At 44.7% G+C, this 22,668-nt stretch overlaps 1 protein-coding gene across 19 annotated transcripts in view; it reads left to right on the top strand.

Moving 5' to 3' along the window:
• The window catches only part of ZSWIM7 (zinc finger SWIM-type containing 7), a 41,114-nt gene extending 19,357 nt beyond the window's left edge, over positions 1-21,757 (top strand). For 17 of the 19 annotated variants that reach the window (XM_076072604.1, XM_032967768.2, XM_032967774.2 and 14 more), the window contains 2 exons: positions 116-220; positions 19,412-21,757. In XM_076072604.1, coding sequence (XP_075928719.1) covers positions 116-220; positions 19,412-19,519 — 213 coding nt within the window. In that variant the 3' untranslated portion in view covers positions 19,520-21,757. The remainder of the gene's footprint in view (positions 1-115; positions 221-19,411) is intronic. The other 2 variants (XM_032967764.2, XM_032967776.2) reach the window with 2 other exon arrangements.
• The last annotated feature ends 911 nt before the right edge of the window (positions 21,758-22,668 follow it).

Below are 22,668 nucleotides of genomic sequence, written 5' to 3'. Positions count from 1 at the left end.
CCATTTATTGATTTATTTTCGTAATATCACACACACTATGTTTGCTGATAAATCAGCATTATACATGCCGGCAGAGCTCACCTGGGACTTCTTGCCCCGACGCTCGTACTTACAGGTGGTGGGAAGCTCGGGGAGAACGTACACGTGCCTGGCACCGTGCCTCACCTGCCCGTGTCCTGCCTTTCTCTACTCTGTTCTCAAGCGCAGCGAGACGTTGCTGGTAACGAGCTAAACATACGGAAGCATAGACCTGCCGTTCACTTGATTTGTTTCCGCGACGCACCTTTCGTCATCTTACGCGTTGCTAACACGGGTCGATATCCAAATCGCCCAACCGCTTGATGGCCACGTCATCGAGTTCAATCTGGCAATTGATTCCACCTAGCGACGCGCAGTTGTATATGCCATATATCCCTGTCTGTTTCCAAATAAGTGCAATAATTACCCAAAATCCATGTTTATGTTTTTGCAGCTCAACTTGTTTTCAAAAGTAATTCGGCCAAGCCAAATTTCGTTGCAGGAAATTATCTTGTTTGTTATTGATTTATGTTTGTGCACTGTTTAGATTTTTTTGTAATGTAGTTGTTTTTGCTCTAATTTCTTATGCGTATATTTTTGTTCTAATTGTTTTACTTTGGTTTCATGTTATTTGCTTTTGTCATATGTGGTGGTCAGGTCACTCTTGCAATTGAGTCTCTCTCCTGGTCTCTTAGAGTTTTCACTCTGGTTAAACAAATGTGTAACTAAAGGGGCAGTCCTCGACAAACAATATGGACGACTTTGCAGAGTAGCTGCATGGTCACATGTAGTAGGCGTGGCGCTTTTACCACAACGGTGCGAAAATGATCGTGCCGAATTGGTTATAGCCACATGGATGGGAAAATGAGAGTAGTGTCAAGCACAATTTAGCTCTTCAGTCTAGTTTATTGTTTAATTGTCGTATATGTTGGCTCTACTGCATGGGTTTTGATAGTTACAGTTCTGCAATCCCTTCCTTTCCGAGTAATTATCAAAAATGAAAACTTTGTTCTGTAATTTTGAGACATACTCCATGGGAGGCATAGCACAAATAACGACGATGATGAAGATGATGATGACGATGACAAGGCAATGTGGCCAGCTGGGGCCAATATACATGAAAATGATTTATCGTGGGCATGTACGGAAGTCTGATATGAATCTCAGGCTTCTTGCCACCATTGAGTTATGAGCCGAGGGAACTTGCTTTTGCGCTGAGCGGTGGCGGTAAATAGGATAATGACTGCTGTGAGCCATGAGGTCGTGATGCCACTGACACACGACGAGTTGTCGTTACTTTTGCGTTGTTGACATTAGGGGCACCGTGACACACAGAGGTGTCCTTGCCAAATTTCGGTTTGACAGCTTGGAGATCTGAGCACTGCTGGTGGAGGTTCGCATGTATAATCCTCTTGCCTTCACCAACCGGCACTGACCAGTGTGGTGAAATATGGTCAAACAATCCCCATGATCCATGTGGCATGGTGAGACCCTCATCCAGCAGTCGATTGATACATTGGCTGTACATGTGCATGAACCAATGATATCCAAGTCGTGTGTTTCAGCACACTAACGCACTGTTTTTTATTTTACAGTGGTGGTAGACATCCTCGTTGGGCCCGCTTTCTCCTGAGAAAACATTGTAAACTTTTGGTGCAACAAAATATTTTATTTTACATTATTTTTAGGAGTATTTGTTTGTTGCCTACTTGGGCACTTTGTCGTCGCAGTAACCATGTGAAATTCGAATACTGCTCCGTTCGTGCAAGTTTGTTGGCCCCATACTTGACATTAACGAAAGTATTTCTGGTGCAGAGGAAAGTCAAAGGGGGTTGGGAAGTTGACAGAGTAACTAAAAAATATAAATTTAACAGGCAATAGGAGGGCCTGGCATTCCTTCTGTCCCTGGTGGCATGGTCTGCGTGGCATGCGATGCACATCCTGTTTTGACACCTGGTTTGTATTTCCACATTTTGAGACACTTTTGTACTACAACCAAAAATAAGTCAAAAGATAAAAGAAGTGACAACGTCTGGGTGGCCTGTTTGGGCACTTTTGAGGGCACTCAGTGGAAAACCATTAAAATTAGGGTTTTTTTATTTAGAAAAGTAGCAGATTTAAATATAACTAGTTTTTCACACCCACGCTTGAGTGCTATTGATATTGCGTCCTTGGCAGTCACATCTCAGATAGTCATTACAATTCATATTTTATCCTTCGGAGCTTTGGGAAATTAAAGAGCAAGGTAAAAAAATATATACGTTTTGTCCCACACTGGCATGAAGCCAGTAATATTGGAAGGACGAAGCCTGACTTGTTCATGGGGGAATGTGAAAAAACAGCACAGAATACATTTTCTTGAAAAGATGCCCAGTGCTAGATTTATATTTACAAAGTGAATCCCATCCCTATGCGTTTTTTAAAACCCTCGTTAAAAATACTTTTATATGAGCTTCAGCTCAGTTTGGGTAAATAACTGCCCAAACAGGATTAGCCACTTTACACGTTTGTGTCTTACACACTTTTGTGGTGCCATAAAACAAGGGAAAGATTCATGATTGCATGCCGGGTTTTAGCGCAGTTGACAATGCACTGGCACAGAGCCCAGTGTGAATGAATTACTTTATTCGAGATAGGCTCGCGAAGGAACAAAATAATGGAGCGCATCTCATGGCCAGTCTCTCCGATTGCGAGCTCAACGATGAAGGCCAAATAAGGTGGGGTGGTGGCGTGTTGGACTTTGGTTTGGGGTGCCGTGTCAGTGCTGCCAGAACCCTTCCCAGCTTAAGCATTCTGAAGACAAGTGCCTGAGTGATTCATGGATTCAATCGAATAATTGATTATTTAAGCTAAAGTAATTGTTATTCTTCTTATCGCATAATCGGCAGCCTTTTTTTAAGTTGCTGGCGCTGGGAGTCTGGCTGCCAAAATGCAGGACACTCGCCTCATTGGCACACTAGGCTTGCTGCCTGTCCTGGTTTTCCCAGGATCATTCTTTTTTTTTGAGCAAACAGCTATCCTGAGAAATCTTTGTCAGTCTTCCTGGGACATTGAATGTCCCGGTTTTATCAGTTGTGCAATAATAATGTTACTCCACTCTAGACAATGCTTTTACAAGTAGCTCTCCCCTCTTCTGGTATTGCCCCATGATATGTCGCTGTTTTTTCTGTACCTCTCAGATGTGGCAACCTGAATGCATGGTCAGCGAGACACATTGATGACTATTGATGAGGATGACGACCTCATCGATCTGCTCCCACTTCAACAGCGCCCCCAAAGCCTTTACTTATTTCTGCAAATTATATACAACTAGCTGTACTACCTGGCTTCGCCCGGGACTTGGATCCACCACGCCAGGCCGCCTTTGTCTCCCCAGTGGCAATGTTCACACACCATACCAGTTACTCGTTTGAGCCTGAGTCGACCTAGGGGAGGCCCAGGACCGGTTAAAATAATCGTCACCGGTGGTGGCCGTGAGCGGGAATCGAACTGGGGTGGCTGGGTTCGTAGCGCAGCGCGCGAATCGCTACGCAGTTCCCCCCCTCCCACACAGACAGGATAAAGACAATCCCCCGTGTAGCCTGTAGGGGGCAAGTGCTGTTAGCGATCACCTAATGAAGGCCGGCACGGCACACGAGGGGGTTGGTGACAGCAGCACGCCCGGCCGCCTGTCTCCTCAGTGGCAATGTTTACACACCACAGCAGTTACTCGTTTGAGGCTGAGTCGACTTAGGGGATGCCCAGAAGCGTTTGAAATAATCGTCACCGGTGGTGGCCGTGAGCGGGAATCCAACTCGGGTCGCCGGGTTCGTAGCGCGGCGTAGCGCTAACCACTCACTACAATGCGTTACGCTTCCACATGCGCGGGTCACGTGACAGATTTGATGTCACAGCTCACTTGCCGTGCAAAAAATATATACATTATTGAGCTCCCCCCCCCCAAAAAAAAAAACAAAAGTGTATTTTTATAATTTTTGCATGGTGTACAGTCTGGAAAGTACCCACATGGCAAATTTCCAGTTTGTTGCATGTCGGGAAGTACGCTAAACATTTTGAACAGACATACATTCACAACTTTGCCTTTTATATATATGGAGATGTATACACTCATAATCGGTAGATGAAGCCATCATTGCAATAGCTGAATTGTTTCAGCCATAATGTCCACCAGCACAGGAGCGAACTTTATTCAACGTAGCGGACCTGACAGTGAAATATAACCAGGATGCTGAAGTTTCATGACGATATGCAAGCTCGTTTAGGCCCATTGCTATTTGCTTGTAAAGAGCGGAGTCATATGCAATACTATCACATTTTTTTAGAACTGCTTTTTGTGTTTAGTTTGTTGTCCTTCCCCCGCACCTCCAATTAGTATGGTTGGCTACGTACTGTGCGAAATAAGTTCAATATATGTACATATATATGGCAGGGCTTTTGAGTTGGAAGCCAGGGTTTTACAGCTGGCAGCAGAAAATTTGGAGGCCACTTGTCAGCACATGAGGGCCCTTCAGGCACGAGTCAGAGTGCACAGTGGCACTCGGCACTGCGGTCATCGTTAGTGCTGTCTGCCGTTGGCTCACAGGTCATGTCAACTTTTGCCTGTACGGTGCTGTCAGTTTTTGAGCTGTATCCTGGCTGTTATGAATTACCAACTATCGCATCCTTGGATAGATGAGATAGATAGATGACCATATGACCGAGTAAAAGCACATTTCCCCATTGGGAGGATTGGTGGTGAAGTTGTTTGTGCGATGTGCTGTTAACTGCCGCGACCTGAGTTCGATTCCCGGTCATGACTACCATCAGTGATGATATATGATTCGTTTATGAGCTTCTTTTGCGTCACAAACTCGGATTGACCAGCATGGCTAAATATGGTCAAACAAACTACCATGACTGACGTAGCAAGGGGAGGCCTTCATCCAACAGGAGATTGACAAAAGGCATGTGTACAACAAATCATTGCAGCCAGGGTAGCAATGCGATAGTTCTTGCCTAACGATTGGAAGGTTGAAAGTTTGAATCCTATTCAGGGGGTTGACTCACTCTTTCATCCCTTCTGGGTTAATTCTATGAATGTAACATTTCATAAATTCGATGTCAATACTTAAGTACGCGATACATGGATTGAATATCATGCCATAGAATCGGTGTTTTTCACGTGGTCCCGTATACTCACTCGAAGTCGCTACAATCACCACAGTGTAAAAAATCCATTGTTGAATCAGACTGTGTCTCTGATTCGCAATAATTTGTAAAATCGGCCAGGGGTGGCAAATCGTTATACCCCTAGGTGATTTACACTTTATGGGAAAATTCTGAATGAGAATGTTTTTATACTGGAGGAATCCAACGAGCTATAAAGCTCTATTTCACAGATGTCTAGTAGGGGCGGGTCGGAACGTCATCACAACACAAAACACTATCGGAGTGCAAAGTATAGGAAAGTTAAACAAATCACTTGAACAAATTTACAAATAAGGTTAAACTATGGTTTATCTTACCAGGCAAAGCCCACTGGAGTATTAAGTTATTTTTCAGAAGCGACCTGGCCACAAATGATCATCTTAACAAAGTGGCTGATCATGTGGAAATTAATGATTAGCAATGATTACCATGTGGATAAACAGACCAAGGCCATAGCTTTGTGGATTTCCAACAGCTGCCTCAAGGGCACCAGTGGAGATAGGCTTTGGGCCAGAGCAGAAACTGGTACCACATTTATTTCCCGTGGCTATTAATAGTTAATAATTCCACTCAAAATTACTCTTATTATTGGCCACATGAGGAAGCGCTAAAGTTATGCCTTCATCGTGTGATACCGACGGGAGAAATATCTGGTCTGGGTTCACAGACTAAGGCGCGGCGCGCTGCCACACTCTCCTTGAAGCAGGGAGACGGTTTTGAATTCACAGCTTTTTTTGCATTTGCATAAACTTCACAATATTCCCCTGCGTTAGAGCAAATGATAAGTGATGTTATTGGGCACATACTATAGGAGTCGTTGTGCATGACATTCGGGTATGGCGTCTTGGGCTAGAGTTGTCAGACTCGGGCAAAAGAAGGGGTAAAAAACATTGAATGAAGGTGGCAAGCGTTACGTATATTACAGAAATTCAATATGACGAGTCCGAGTATGGATATTTATCAGGACAAACACTAAATAATTAAACAACCCCATTTAAGAAACGACATCTGTTTTCACTTAAAGTATAATTTTTAACGATAATGGAAAGTATTGTGGGGGCTGGCTTGACAGATTTGTACACTCAGTGCCAGTGTCGTGTGTCATGGCGTCGCCGCAAACTTGGACCCCATCTTTGCGATTGATGATAAACAATAATGCGGCATAAATTTTGTAATTTCTGCGGATTTTCGCGAGACCTTGCCAACGAAATCTACCAACGCGCTCTACGACTTTTTGACAACATTTGGCCTTTTCCCGCATACACCCATTTGGCACAATCCATCCAAGGGATTCAGCTGCTGGCCTTTCCAAGGATCCTAAAAGTCCAGGAAAATTATGTTGTTTTTACAGTCTGTTGTTAATCCATTACTGGTTGAAGGCCTTTCCACGCTACCTTGGTCTCGGCGGTTGTTTGACTGAGCTTCATCGTGCTGGCCAGTGCCGGTTGGCAAAGTTGAGGAGGGGGTACCAGAAATGGATCAGATATATCATCCGCCACTGATGTTAGCTGTGGCCGAAAGTCAAACTCATATCGTTGGGCTCATAGTGCAGTGCGTGAACTGCTGTGGCACTGCTCCGCCTCCCAAAAGTGGTTCAGTACAATTGCCATTGCTGGACGTCTGGTGGCAGGCTTAAATATTATGGTTCACAAATGGAAAAAGATGTGCCAATATTCTCTGTTCTCTGGGAGGAATGATCATGCACCACCAGCATTTGTTCTCCCAATACACACTAATTATTTCTTTGGAAGGACCCACGAGTTCGTGCAAAATTATGAAAGGGGCCAGGAAAACTAGGCCATGTTTGATAGCTTGTCTTTGAATGGAATTGACAAGCGATGGCCCAGAACTGTGTGCGCATAATTTGAACCAGGATGCGCGATATCTGTAGCGCTGCAGCCCTGACAGTACGCATCGCTGTGACTTGCCAATGCTCGTATCTTTTCAGTCGACAGGCTACACTCGCGTAGTATTTAACAACACACAAAGATGTGCGTTGCATGTACAAAAGCATTCAGCCTTATCCAGACCACCATCTCAAAAGAGCTGAATGCGTGGTAACTTTGTCGTTTACAACAATCAACCCAAAGAGTTGAAGAAAATGTGGCCATCCAAAATGTGGCCATCCCAACGTAATGCGAGGGTTTATTTGACCATACTCCACCAGTGTTGGGTCAGTGCGGGTTGGTGAAGGTGGGAAGCAAAGGCTTGGGAGCATTGAAGTACAGTACAGCATGCATTGTGCTGTACTGCTCTTATCCACCTGCCAAAGTTCCCCGCAGCCTGTATCCACTAATGGCCGCTATTTTCACCACAATTTTTTGTTATTGATCCTTGAAGGAAATCATCATCACCCTGAGCCGTGACAATTCATTGGCATTGTGGGGAGGGTTAATCATTAAGCATGTGATCTGTTCTGTGACAAATTGGCCTCATTAACCCACACAATTTATTTTGTATACATATATAAAAATTATTCTTGTCAAATCGCTCAAGCCGCTAATGGAGCAGTTGCCAGAGAAAGCAATCTATATATGAGCGGTGGCAGCGTCGTCTGTGGCGAACACTGTGCGCGAGTAATCTCACTTTGCGAGCACGGCAACGTTTTACGAGGTGTCCTCTGCTGACCGTGCCATGTGAGCCGCTCGTTTGAATCTACATTCACTCTTTGCGCGTACATTTCCACGCAACTTTCCATTCTTCCGCAACTCGTTTTGTTCTCCTACTAAATGAACTTAACACGCTAACGCGTTCATTCACTTCACACAATAAAAAATAAATTGGCTGAAAGCAGTGCCATTGTTTAGTTAGAATCATTAATACGGTTTTGTATTCGAGTAACTAAAACCCCATAAATCGATCGGTAGAAGTTTAATCGTATCAAAAAATCCATTCGTCATTTCACGACAGCTTAATTCAAAATTATTATCAAAGCACTGCACCCGTGAAGTTCACTCTCACTCAATTACATTCTTATTTATTAAATACAAGCTTTGCTAATGGGACACTTGTGGGAGCTACACATTGCACATTTATCACTCGAGTGCTCGTTCAAGTGCAAGGATGTTCTGTTGTTTCACGCCCACGTCCCAGGCCTGCTGTACGCATTTAATCTTTTCCTATTTATTTATCCACTGACTGTGCTTGGTGTTTACAGGGATTTTTTTCCCCCCATACACATTTAGCCCATTGGCCCAGAGCAAACTCCGGTACCTCTTAAAGGTAACAAAACTCTAGGAGTACTGATTTATACAGCCAATAAGAGTTCATTATTCACTAACCCGCCCGTTTCAAACAGTTCTCACATAATTCACTGTTATTGACCGCATTAAGAAAGTTGGAACCGCTAATGTTGTCCCCCCTCACATGGTACCGACTAGTGAAATATCTGGTCTGGGCTAAATGCACTAAATTTGGGATCCAGTGAGCAAAAAAAATGTTGACTTTAACACCTCGACACCGCTGAACAAAGGCCGTGCAAGGAGTCATCACACAGAGGCCTCCCAGAAATTGCCCACAAAGCTCGCAATTCCACTCTTGACACCATAAAGCGCTGCTTACGTATTGTCAGCTTTTTTTTTGCAATTGGTCTATTGTCGTTGTGGTGCGTGACATGCACAGCTGCAACAAGGGCTCGTATTTTTAGAGGTGTTCTTTTTGAGCCGCGATGTCCGTGGATTCGAGCTGTCAAATCTTCCTTCCCTGGGGCACATCTTGCTGGTGCGTTGTTTTTGTTGTTGTTTATTCCACTGAGCTTTTAACGTCGAGATAATCTTTAACCGTCACGGTGAAGTATTTTAATAACAAAAAATAACGTCTCCTACGCATATTTTGTCTCTCCACATAAAAAATATATAAAATAATCTATTCCACAAATCATCAGCTGTACGGCCTTCTGGGAGTGCGTCTCTAGTCAGAAGCATTGGTTCCAACACAAGAAAACTCTGTGGACCGGTTTCGACATTCAGTGTAACGTTTGTGCCTCACTGTAAGCAGGGCCTGGGTTTGATTACCGACTCGGGTGCCCCTCTGTGTGGAGTCTGTACGTTCTCTCCCCCTGTTTTGCATGGGTTTCCTCCAGGTTCTCGGGTTTCCTCCCATTGCTAAAAAAAACACAACATCCAATTTTTACTGGTATTGGCCTAAACGTCGCATTGAAGAAAAATTACCATCAAATTTCTCGATTGGTATTACACATGGCTCTACTGTCAAAACTTGGCAGGACCCTCCTGGCAAAGCGTCTTGAGCCTAAGTAAGGATGCCCTGGGTAAACAATCATAATAATAGTTGTATTGTTTATATTTGCAATAGTGTTGAATTGATTCTAAATTTGAAGCTTTCGTGGCTGCAAGGATCTATACTCTTTGGTTCTATTCGGTAAAGTCACCTACGTGACTTTACCGAATAGAACCAAAGAGTATAGCGAAATAGAACCAAAGAGTATAGTGTTGAATTGCATTATATTTCTAAGTTTACTAGGTTTGTTTTCTCTTTCACTTGTACCTGATGATGATTGCTTGTGTTGCAATCGAAACGTCGTATGCTATTTAATTTATTATTTTCTCTTTCTACGTGACTTTACCGAAAGAACCAAAGAGAGAATAATAATAATGGTTATCGGCAGAATCATGCTTCCTTGAACCATGTTGGTTGAACTGCCCAATGCTTTCTTTCCAGGCGTGGAATGGGTCCTAGTTCATTCGAAGCCTATACGATATGTAACACAATGTAATCATCATTTTAATGTGAGGCTCGGTTTTCACGAGCCGGCACATTTTGTAAACGGTCTCGGCCACATTAAAGTGCAATCAGGGGACTTTGGGAGACAGTAACGAAACCCCACGTCCTGTAGGCTGCTGTTGCTGCTGCGACGTACCGCTTGTCACCATGACATTTCAATAATGCGATGCTTTGCGTCGTTACCGCCTGTGGAAGTGGCTACACATGTTAAGCTGTTTAGATTGTTCGTATACGCTGGGAAAATGAGCGCATGCAACGCGGCTGAAGTCAGCACTCTCAGGGGACCGAGAGAGTGTCCCTTTGAACCTCGCCTGGTAAGATTGCATTATTCGTGCGTGTGTTTAATTTATTTTGCAGCCTCATTTTTATTCGTTTACATTCACCAACATTGCCAGGCATTGTGTTGATTTTTGTTTCTGTTAGTTACAGTGGTGGTGGCTATTGTTGCCCTTTGCAGACTTTAATCTGCATGTGTTGTGTCTACAGAATGCTAATAATATAAGGAATGCAGGCAAACGCACACACTTATCCTCCACAGTGCCAAACATTCATCTTATTTTTCTCAGGCAAAAGTCCCATTCCAGTATTGCATGGGGCCAGCTGCTCGGATATTTTGTTATTCAGTATCTCTAGTGACATCCACGATGAGCCTTACATTGTGATCCATAGACTTACAGAGACCAATGAACTGAAATACACTTACATGAACCATAGGCTTACATAGATACAAAGGTAAAGAGTCTACCGTATAGCCTTAACCGTCCGTTGGGGCAAGTGCTTTTAGCGAGCACCTAAGGAAGGCTGGCACGGCGCACAAGAGGGGTGGGTGGCCAGCACCACGCCCGGCCCCCCTTTATCTCCCCAGTGGCGATGTTTCCACACCACACCAGGCACTCATTTGAGGCTGAGTCGACCTAGGGGAGGCCCAGGACTGTCAAATAATCGTCACTGATGTTAGTCGTGAGTAGAAATCGAACTCGGGTCGCCGGGTTTGTAGCACAGCGTCCTAACCACTACACTACTGCTCCCTCTACATAAATGCATATAGTCTCGCATGCGCTTATATGATCCATAACTTTACAAACAGACCCATAGATTCACGTATATATTGACGTACAGACCCGTATATTTACATCTTCATTGATAAAATCTGCAAAGGATCGGCTGCTTACATCACCTACTGCGATTCTGTACCTCTTCTCTCATCACATCCGTGCTCCTCGTATCCCATTTCACCACGACTCTCTATCTCGGTCTGCTCTACTCTTTCCGCCCTGCACCTTTTGCTGCTCCATAGCCCTTTTAAATGCATCTTCGTCTCTTCGCAGCACCACGTGATGCAATCATTAAAATCGACCTCACTAGTCTTAGACGGTACTGTACTTTGAGAATTCACCTACTGGAGGGAGTGGAGATTTTTTTTTGCGCAAATTCGGGTCCCACTTGAGCATTAACAGTTCGACGTGTTAAGCGATCCATCAATGCCAGCTATTAACATTGTGCAGATCTTTGGCCACATACTTTGAAGTTACAATTCTGTTTCGAGAAATGTATTTGCCCTCTTGTCACACCCTCAAAGGCGCACTTACAAATGTGTCTGCACTGTTGTTATGGGGTCGTTGTTCGTTGTTGTCATCCTGGAACTTCCCACTGCTGGACAAAGGATCCCTCGATTGTTTTCCATTCCTTCCTTTCCTCTTGGTTACTCTTGTCCAATAGCAACCTCCTAATAATTTTACTATTAACAGTTGAACGTGTTCGACAAAATGTCAGGTTGCTTCACTAGATATACAGTGAGGGAAAAAGTATTTTATCCCCTGCTGATTTTGTACGTTTGCCCACTGACAAAGAAATGATCAGTCTATAATTTTAACGGTAGGTTTATTTGAACAGTGAGAGACAGACTAACAACAAAAAAATCCAGAAAAACTCATGTCAAAAATGTTATAAATTGATTTGCATTTTAATGAGGGAAATACGTATTTGACCCCCTCTCAGTCATATTTCTGGCTCCCAGGTGTCTTTTATACAGGTAACGAGCTGAGATTAGGAGCACACTCTTAAAGGGAGTGATCCTAATCTCAGCTTGTTACCTGTAGAAAAGACACCTGTCCACAGAAGCAATCAATCAGATTCCAAACTCTCCACCATGGCCAAGACCAAAGAGCTCTCCAAGGATGTCAGGGACAAGATTGTAGACCTACACAAGGCTGGAATGGGCTACAAGACCATTGCCAAGCAGCTTGGTGAGAAAGTGACAACATTTGGTGCGATTATTCGCAAATGGAAGAAACGCAAAATAACTCTCAATCTCCCTCGGCCTGAGGCTCCATGCAAGATCTCACCTCGTGGAGTTGCAATGATCATGAGAACGGTGAGGAATCAGCCCAGAACTACACGGGAGGATCTTGTCAATGATCTCAAAGCAGCTGGGACCATAGTCACCAAGAAAACAATTGGTAACACACTACGTCGTGAAGGACTGAAATCCTGCAGCGCCCGCAAGGTCCCCCTGCTCAAGAAAGCACATATACATGCCCGTCTGAAGTTTGCCAATTAACGGCCGAATGATTCAGAGGACAACTGGGTGAAAGTGTTGTGGTCAGATGAGACCAAATTGGAGCTCTTTGGCATCAACTCAACTCGCCGTGTTTGGAGGAGGAGGAATGTTGCCTATGACCCCAAGAACACCATCCCCACCGTCAAACATGGAGGTGAAAACATTATGCTTTGGGGGTATTTTTCTGCTAAGGGGACAGGACAACTTCACCGCATCAAAAGGACGATGGACAGGGCCATGTACCGTCAAATCTTGGGTGAGAACCTCCTTCCCTCAGCCAGGGCATTGAAAATGGGTCGTTGATGGGTATTCCAGCATGACAATGAGCCAAAACACTCGACCAAGGCAACAAAGGAGTGGCTCAAGAAGAAGCACATTAAGGTCCTGGAGTGGCCTAGCCACTCTCCAGACCTTAATCCCATAGAAAATCTGTGGAGGGAGCTGAAGGTTCGAGTTGCCAAACGTCAGCCTCGAAGCCTTAATGACTTGGAGAAGATCTGCAAAGAGGAGTGGGACAAAATCCCTCCTGAGATGTGTGCAAACCTGGTGGCCAACTACAAGAAACGTCTGACCTCTGTGATTGCCAACAAGGGTTTTGCCACCAAGTACTAAGTCATGTTTTGCATGCGTTTTTCTGGATTTTGTTGTTATTCTGTCTCTCACTGTTCAAATAACCCTACCATTAAAATTATATACTGATCATTTCTTTGTCAGTGGGCAAACGTACAAAATCAGCAGGGGATCAAATACTTTTTTCCCCTCACTGTATAAAGTACTAGCTTTCCTACCCGGCTTCGCCCGGGACTTTGATTCACCACGCCCGGCCGCCTTTGTCCCCTCAGTGGCGATGTTCACACACCACACGAGTTACTCGTTTGAGGCTGAGTCGACCTAGGGGAGGCCCAGGACCGGTTCAAATAATCGTCACCGGTGGTGGCCGTGAGCGGGAATCGAACTCGGGTCGCCGGGTTCGTAGCGCAGCGCGCTAACCACTACACTACCGCTCCCCCCACACACAAAATCGCGCGCGTCCATAGGTACACATACACGCGCTTGCTGCAGACACGCACAACTTTCAGGGTGTGTACGGCAGTAAACTACTCAAATAATAAAGCAATGCTGCGCGAAGAACGCCTTAGACCTGCAACACATTTGTATGGCACTTTACTCGCAGAGGGTTGGGGGGGGGGAGATGCGTGACATCAGCAGACACACTGCGTGACGCTTCCGCATGCGGGTGACATGACAGATGTGACGTCACAGCTCACTTGCCGTGCAAAATATATCCATTAGTGCGCCCTTCCCCCCCCCCCCAAAAAAAAAAGATACGAGTCTATTTTTATAAATTTTGCATGGTGTACAGTCTGGAAAGTACCCACATGCCAAATTTTCAAGTTTGTTCCATGTCGGGAAGTATGCTAAACATTTTGAACAGACACACATATTCACAAATTTCCCTTTTCTATATATAGATTTCATTTTTTCTGGAGAATGAGACATTTTTTCTGCGTAAATAAAATCAAAAGTTGGGAGTGCATCTTACAATCTCTTAGGTGTGTATTTATGATCAAATATGTACAATTTTATTGACACCAAGGACAAATTTGGGGTGCTTCTTTCTCTCTGGAGAGTTTTATAACCCAGAGAATGCAATATTTATCGTTTGCATATGTATACACACTACATTCACACGTAATTCAAGTTCCTGTCAAAATTGTGATTAAAAGTGCAAGTTGAATGAACTAATCGATTCAGTTGTTGTGGCAAACGCGCCTGATTAATTCGCTCAGCGACGAATCATTACATCCCCTGCATGGGCCATCGCCGGAGGCGTGCGCTTCATTTGTGGTTCAACGGGCCGGATCGTAAACTTTGCACCATCGTCACGTCACACAAACGGCACTGCCACACCGACCGCGGGCGTCGCTCGATCGTTCCGTGGCCTCGCAACTGGCCTTATCTATCAGTGTCTCTGTCCCTCTCATTTACGGTCAGGGCTTAGCGTAAATGCTGAAGGAGGCGCGCAGGCCATTGATCGGTGAGGAAAAATGAGCGACATGCGGTTACCGCACGGCAGACTCAGGGCCGGGGATTGCCTTCGCTTGCCCGCTCGTCCCCTCCTGATGTCCGCACCACGCCTGGGAGAGACTGACATTTAACGGGGGGGGGCGGCGGGGGAGGGGTGGCGGTTATTGACTTTAGAAACGCCAGCAATTTTTGTTGTTTGCCGTGGTAGATGCGTCATAGCTTTTTCCGTTGGTTCGTTCTGAGACGGCAACAAGAAGCGACCCAACTGCGCCGCTTCCTAGGCAGGACCTTTGTGCTGACCTTCCCCCAAAAAGCGCTCGTAAATCCCCAGCAGCCAGCTCCCACCGAAACCACCGAGGGCCACGGAAAGGTTGTTGTTCTCTATTATTGTTTTTTTACACAGCGGTGTGCAGAAAACGTTCGGCAGAAGGCAGGTTTCATGTTACAGATTAGTTCTAGCGGGTCACATTCAATGAGCTCGGTGGTGCGGGGAGGGGAAGAAAGGTGATATTTTGGTGCGACACCTGACAACTTGGCTCCGTTAATTTCAGGAGGCGTTTTCCATAGATTGTGCTATCACGTGCGAGTAACGGTGAACACAGCCACACTCGCTTTTGTAATATTGTTTTGTATGCAATGCGAAAAAGCCATTTTATAGCACGCTTTATAGCATGTTATTCAAAAAATATGTCTGATCGTGACTGTCAAACTGAGGTCGATCTCTATTTTAAAAGACCCAATGATGTACAATATACTTCCGCAATAACGGTTATTGCTCTGTTTTGGTGATAACTTCAAATTGCTGTAATAGTTGTGTGCATCCCTGTGTAATTATGTGCGAAAGATACAAAAACGCAGACTTGGGCGTGTACAAATAATGGGGGACAAACTATTTTCCTTCGGTGGTCTTGCTCTGTCATGTGGAATGAGCAAGTTTGTCAATGGCTAGAAAGACCCAACACAAGAGGATAATAGTGCAGGATGGAAACCTATACTTTTCGAACAAGACGCAAAATATGGTGTAAAAAGCACATGGTCATTGTTCTTCTGGCACTGACTTTTCCAGCACATTTAGTTTCGTTTATATTGTTTAACCAGGTGGAAACTGAATAGACCAGTATAGTCTTATTTGCATCAGATAGTTGTAGTTAATTACAGGTGCTGATCACCCACATATACAGTTACACAAAACTCATTATATACGAGAGTATAACTTTAACACCGTAACTTCATATTTGGCTGTAAGTGCGAGTGTGTGATACAAGCAAGGGAGGATGAAGTGCGCATTGGTTTTTAAATATTCGGACAGTCGCTTGCAGTTCCAGAAAGTCAGGCATGCCCCGCGTTCTGTTTTATTGACATGTAACATATCGCATCCACAGAAATTTATATTTAATTGCGCCACGACCGAGTGTCAATTAAGCGCTAATTTATTGCCGTGCCGATTTGAATCCCGAGCGTACATTTTGCACTGTCCGTGACTGCCCGTCATCCAGCGGTGTCGCTAAATCCGCAAATGTTACCTTGCTGGAAGATTGCAAAAGTCACAGTGCTCAAACGAGCATTGAGGTATTGGTGCTTATCTCATTTTTACAGCACTGAACCAGTGTGGAAATTCCACATTTCTATGGTGGGGAGGTCTCTAAAAGGGGAACCACTGTTGATTTCCCCAGAAAGTGGTACTTAATTTATCACCCCTATAAAGATGATGGGCTGAGTCAACACCAAAAAACGATTTAAACTCGCAGCCTTCCGATTGTGAGCCGCTCGCTCAACCGCTGAGCCACCTGGCCGAAGAAAGAGTGACGGACGACGATGGCTTTAGGTTGAATCAATCCTCTTTCCACGCCCACCACCCATGCTTGTCAACCACAGCACATCAGCTTCCTCCTCTTCCCACGTGCTTCGTGTGTGGTCCACGATAGCATTAACGGTTACGCTGGCTATTAACTCGTTTTCCAAACAGATTTGGAAGATAAAATGAAAACGGGTCATTTTAGCGATGGGGTTCATTGGCGTGTGACCTCATGCGGCTATTTATATTTTTATGGCGTCAATACGTAAGCTGTGGCTAAACGCTCATTCCTAAAATTACTTTCCGCAATAATTGATAAGAATAACGTAAGCCCTGACTGGGAATCATACTCGGGTTTGCCTGGTTCATAGCAATATATAATATATATTTTGTATCTAATTACCAGTGCCTGTAGGACAACGGTGATTCATACCTTTTTTTTGCAGCATTACTTTCGAGATAACAAATGACGCCGTCGAAACGCAACCGCGTATCAACGTGCCGCGCAAATAGTCGGATGCGACGGGGAACAAATTACACGAAATAATACAAGCAGCCACAAAGAACCCACGTTGCAACAGCTGCCAGAGAGAGTTTCAATGGGGACAAGCCAGCCGCCCGCCCGCCCGCCCGCGAGTCATGTGTGTCTTTCAGATTGCAAATGTTCCGGAGTGCACGCAGTGTGGTGCTGTGCGTGCGAACGTGTCTGGTTGTGGCAGTTCAATGGTGGTGACTAAAACTGGTAATTTAATCCGGAAATCAGATTACTTTAGAAAATGTAGTCCTTTGGCTACTGATCAGGCGTCACGTAATTTATTTGATACAAATATGTGTTGAGTTTTTTTTTGCCCATTTTATTTTTAAGTTTTTGGTCGGTTTCCTTAACTTAATCTCGATTGCGCTATTGGCATTGTCATGAGATGGAGTAGGATCACAGTAACGTTTAAATAACAACATCCGCGCTATAGAATGCAAGTCGGATTTATAACTTGTCTAAATCCTACCACATTCTCACGAACTCTACATACTGCACACTTGGGATATTTTTTGTTTCTGTTTTGACACCAGCCCCTCCCTCTCGTGTTACCTTCTCAGCCTCTTTTTTTATTTTCACCGTGATAACCTCCCACCTCCATTAGGACAAAGATTTAACGACCTCGCACCTGAGCGTTAAATTTTAACTCAAAATCGCATTGCCATGCCGCCTGGCTGAAATATCTCTCGCAATAGAGTAAACGGACGCTGAGCACAAATTTTAATGCGTGACTGTGTGAGATTTTAATCGCTGCGGAGGCACCGGTAAACTTTCTTATTCGACTACACCACGGCAGCACGAAGCAAAACTGCTCGGACAAGGTCTTTCATCCCGCCACGCCCATGCCAAAGCTAATCAACAGCAGAATTCACACAGCTTGTCCTCGTTGAAAGTTAACGCTCGAAAGGACTGTATATTTACGCAGTGTCAGAATACCCCCTGTGGCCTGTCAGCGATCTGTACAAGTAGGCATTACGACATGTTATCTATGTCTTGCGACACGGCCCCTGGGTGTGCCCTCACCAAAGTGAGCTCTTTGCTCATTCCGTCAAACTGTGAACCCCGCCATTATAGCGGAAGTTCGGCAGTGTTTCTTACTGAACCCTGGAGATAAAACTATCGGTAATTATTTTGTTTTGGTTATGTTGTCGGTCCTCGTCATGGGTCTGTAAGTTTGTTTGGTTATGTATTTACCTTTTAAAAATAATAATTGACCTCCATTCACCCATGAAAGCCTCGTCTGAGTTCCCCAAGACTTTAAATAACCCGCCTTGTATATACTCATCTTCTTGTGTAAACAACCCCAGGTACTTATTTCAGACTCGTGTGACATTTTTGTTTAAGTGGCAGCAAACTCATTATGTCACTCTTCATTTTAGATTTTCCAAATTTAAAAAAAGACCCTCTTTGGAATATGGGAAGCAAAACACGCAGCAATAACATATTATCGTATTATCCACTTTAATGTGCTTCCATGCTGCTGAACGCCACGAAGGCAATGTCACACGGGTATCTGTGAAATGCTTTGCGGTGGACAACTAGCGCACGCATTTCTAAATTGGCACTCGTACTTTTATCAGATTTCCACTCAGACTGACTGAACACAAGTGAGCGCTCCCACTGCAAAGATCCGATCTTATGCCGCGCATAATGAAACCAACGCTGATATGGGCAGGTTACGACCCACCTCGCCATCGGCTCCATCTGATAAAATCTGCAATTTCAGATTTAATCTACGGATTTCCTAACAACCGCTGTGTCAATTTCACGGCATTGGGAAGTCATCGGTGGTCCTCCTATACGAAGACTGGCCCCCACTACAGTAATGTGGAATTTACCAAGGTCGGGACTGTCGACAAGACCAATTACCATTCCGACTAACTTTTTTGTGTTCAGTAATAAATTCTGTGTTCTCCAATGTATTTTCGGGGCCGCACCATGCGTTGTTTGTGCAGGATGTTTGATGTGACACTCACAAGCGCGCAGCACATGGAGCGAAACGTCTGATATTGTGACGAACAGCACTCGCCGCAGCCCCCCAAAAAAACGCATAACGGAGGATAATAGAAGTGAAGAAAATAGCATGGCAGGAGGAGATGGGGGTATTGGCGGATCAGGAATAGATGAACGAGAGGGGATCTAGTCCTCCTGTAGCCACTAGTGATCCCTGCGACAGAGCGCCGAGCGGTTTGGTTTATTTTTTTAATGAGGTGAGAGCTCAAGAGACCAGGATAGTCTCATTTGCAAGAGTGACCTGGGGGTGGGCGCGATAATTGTATAATCAGGTATTGAAGGGTTGGATATTCGTTTACTAATTGATCTGGAGATGAAAACACTTGTAACATTACACTGGTGAAGCTTCTTAGCCAAGGTCCTTTGCGATGGCTTTTCATTCTTTGTGGCTTGTAATCGCAGCAGTGATGATGATGATGATGTATAGAGGAATAGAAACGGTACTCACTGCCGTGGTAATGCCGTGTTTATTTCACCATTGCCGTCTCGTTTCTCCGTGTGGGTTTCCATTGTTGCTTCCCGCTCCTCTTTCCAGTGCAAACACCTGCTCGCCGTGCACCTGAGCCAAGCCATGGGCCTGTGCTCCGACGTCGCCATGTCGGACCAGGAGCTCTCGCGCATGCTGCTCAATGGGCGTGATTAGAAGACGGCCCCAGGTGATCGTCAACATTGACTGTCCAGACGCGCCGCAGCATCTCATTGAGCCACACGCGTTCATTTTGTCCGTACCTCGTGAGCGCACGTATCTTAATTGCAACCATATGGCAGTTCAATTAAATTATGGTGTTATGATGACGTATCTGCCAACTAAAAGAATTACATTTTGTGGCGTGGCATGGTGGTGCGGCGATTAGTGCAATGCACCACCTGGCCCTCATGCCCGACCATGGCTGACATCAGTGGTGAGTGATGTCTGAACCTGTGCTGACCGGTGTAATGAAGTATGGTAAGACAACCTGCACGACTGACACTTCATGGGGTGAGTTGGGGGGGGGGGAGAGCTTTCAACCAGCAATGGGTTGAGAAAGGGCTGTAAATGATTCTAAATTTGACATGCATTGTTGCGTACGTAATGCACGAATATATATAAACTAGTATAGGTACACATTTTGACCTCGGCACATGGATTACATGTGGATAAATGCACGAATGCGCAATGAATGAGATGCCCCGTGGTGTTCGCCTTCTATTGACCTGTTATTTGTGCAGTGGCCACGTCCGTAAATTGCTCCGTCTTCTCTGTTTGATCTCTCGTTAGGGCATTGCTGGTGAATGCTAAGCATCGAGCCACCCCACGTGCTCCGACCTCCCCCCCTCCGCCACCGCCACCACGGCCGTCACGAACACCGGCACAAAAAGGCCACCACCACCACCACCACACAACCCCGTGCGACAAACACCTGACGGCACAGGCGTACCTCGCGGGTCGGAGAGCAGTTGTGTTTACTCTCGTCCTGCGAGATGCCGTCTGCGTTTGTCATCGTTAATTGGCGACCGGTCCCGCATGAAACGGGACAAAGTAGTGGCAGAGGAGGTGAAAGCTGAACCGCAGTGGCCTACCATGAACAACAAAGCACTTGTTTGATTTTTTTTTAAACCTATTTAAAAACCCGATGACGCCACGATGGTATAAACTAAAATATTTTACCGGCAGCGTACCTTGTCAACATTTGCATTATTTTATTCCAGTAATTATGCAATATAACAGCATTATGGAATATTACATTTATACAAAGCTTCCTTGGAATGCGTACACATGCAAAGTCTTAGTTAAGCAGCTTTAGACGAAGAATTCAGCTGCGTCAATGCGTTTGTATTTTATGAAACAATTATATTTTGTCGTCAAACAGTACAACAAATGCAGTGTTCACAGCTGTTGATACATAGCCTACGTGACTGTCTGCACTCAAGACTTTTTGCTCGCTATTAATTAGCGGCCACCCATCCAGTGGGATAGCCGTGATGACAGGGATTACAGCCATCGCCCAGCACTTTCTGAAGCCACATTAATGACTGATGCCTGGTTTAGGACCGTAAATACACAACCTGTTCCCAGGAGGTCCGGCAAAAGGCCTGCTGTCCTCCAAGCGACCGTGAAATCGTAGTTTTGCTTGTTTGTGTAATTGAATGTGTGTATTTTTTGCTTTGTTTTACCGATATCCTACTTTTATGGAAAACTGTAAGATTAGTGTTTCTGGAATTCAGAGTGTAAGAGGAAAAGTGCAGGTCTTTAGATCGTGTGAAAAACAACACAATTTCGCAGTGCTCACACCATAAACGTAAGCTGTACATGGATCAGCTTTTATTCATTAAGCGGCTTAACCAAAACGAGCCATCGACTGGGCATGGTGACAGCTTTTTAAAAACGCAACTATCGGGTCAACGTCATTGATGTGTTTTCCGACGTGTTTACGGGTTGTACCGCGTTTTGTTCGGTATTGTGTCCGATGTTTCCCTGCACGTGCTGACAGCATCTTTCAGAGAGGTGTAGTGTCAAGACCACGAGAGATGGCGACTGCTTAGGGAGGTCTTCATCCAGCGGTGGATAGATAATGGATGATGATGAGCTCAGAAGAGGGGGTCACAACGAAGTAATTCAATTCCTGGAGAAGTTGCCAGCACGTGGAGCGAAACGTCAGTCATCGTGTCAAACAGCATGCAGTACGGCCCCAACGTCGGAGGTCCATAGAGCACAATTGCAGAAACATACGCAGTATCATTTATTTGTTATTGAAATGTGAAACTACATTCAATCTTGGTTATATTTATGGCCGTTTTTTTTTTACTTTGGCCTTGTTCACATGTACATTATCCATGTTTGTGTTGGTTATTTGAATGTTTATGTGCATACTTTTGTAATAAATGTCAAGCTGGTCCAATATCTGTGAGGTCCTCGGTCCATTTGTTGCCTTGTTTTATGTAAAAATATGTTTTGTATGTTGTGCATCAACCAGAGCTTAGGCAATTTCGCCCAGATAGCGGAACGTCCGAGGCGCATTACTCTATCGTCTGATGGCATTTCGCAATCTCAATCATCGAATTTAGCTTCCCTTGCATGTGTTTCATCCTTCGAGTAAATGCAGTTCTGTTCAGTTTTTTTTCTTTGAACCGCACGAGAACACCACAAGGATGCTGCTGACGGCGTTTTGCATGGAGACGCAAGGACACTTAATAGTGCAAGTGTGATAGATATCTAACTTCAAAACTATGGAACATCTGGTCGTGAACACCTATCCACCGGTACTCATTGCCCCGAAACGTCTCTGAAATGAACTCGTGCATAGCTCTTGACTGGTTATCAGAATTTAAAGCCAATCTGTAAAATTTACCTATTCCTCCATGTGACATCATCATCACTGCGACACTGATTATACTTGGCAATCATCGCCAACCCCACCCAAGGTCACTCTTGCAAATGAGACTATCCTGGTCTCTGAGCTCTTACCTCGTTAAACAAAATAAACTAAACCACTTGGGGTTATGTCGCAGGGATCACTCGTGGCTACAGGAGGACTTGATCCCCTCTCGTTGATCTATTCCTAATCTGACAATAGCCCCATCTCTCCCTGCCATGCCCATTTTTTTTACATTTTTCTCCGTGTTTTCATTCTCCCTTTTCCTTTTTTCTCTCCTTTTCCCACTTTATAGATCACAGCTGGGGATCACTACGATTATACGTGCACGTGCCGGTCACTAGCCGGATGTGTACCGACCCCGGAACTATGTCTCTTGTATTTTTGTTGAAAGTTTCAAATATTTCTTTATACTATTTTTTTTTTATTTTACGAGGTA

Source organism: Petromyzon marinus, chromosome 38, assembly GCF_048934315.1.
Source record: "Petromyzon marinus isolate PM22_M1 ecotype Great Lakes invasive population chromosome 38, UKy_Petmar_22M1.pri1.0, whole genome shotgun sequence".
Taxonomy (NCBI): Eukaryota; Metazoa; Chordata; class Hyperoartia; order Petromyzontiformes; family Petromyzontidae; genus Petromyzon; species Petromyzon marinus.
The sequence above is the reverse complement of the archived record's forward strand: the minus strand, read 5'-3'. Positions and strand labels throughout refer to the sequence as shown.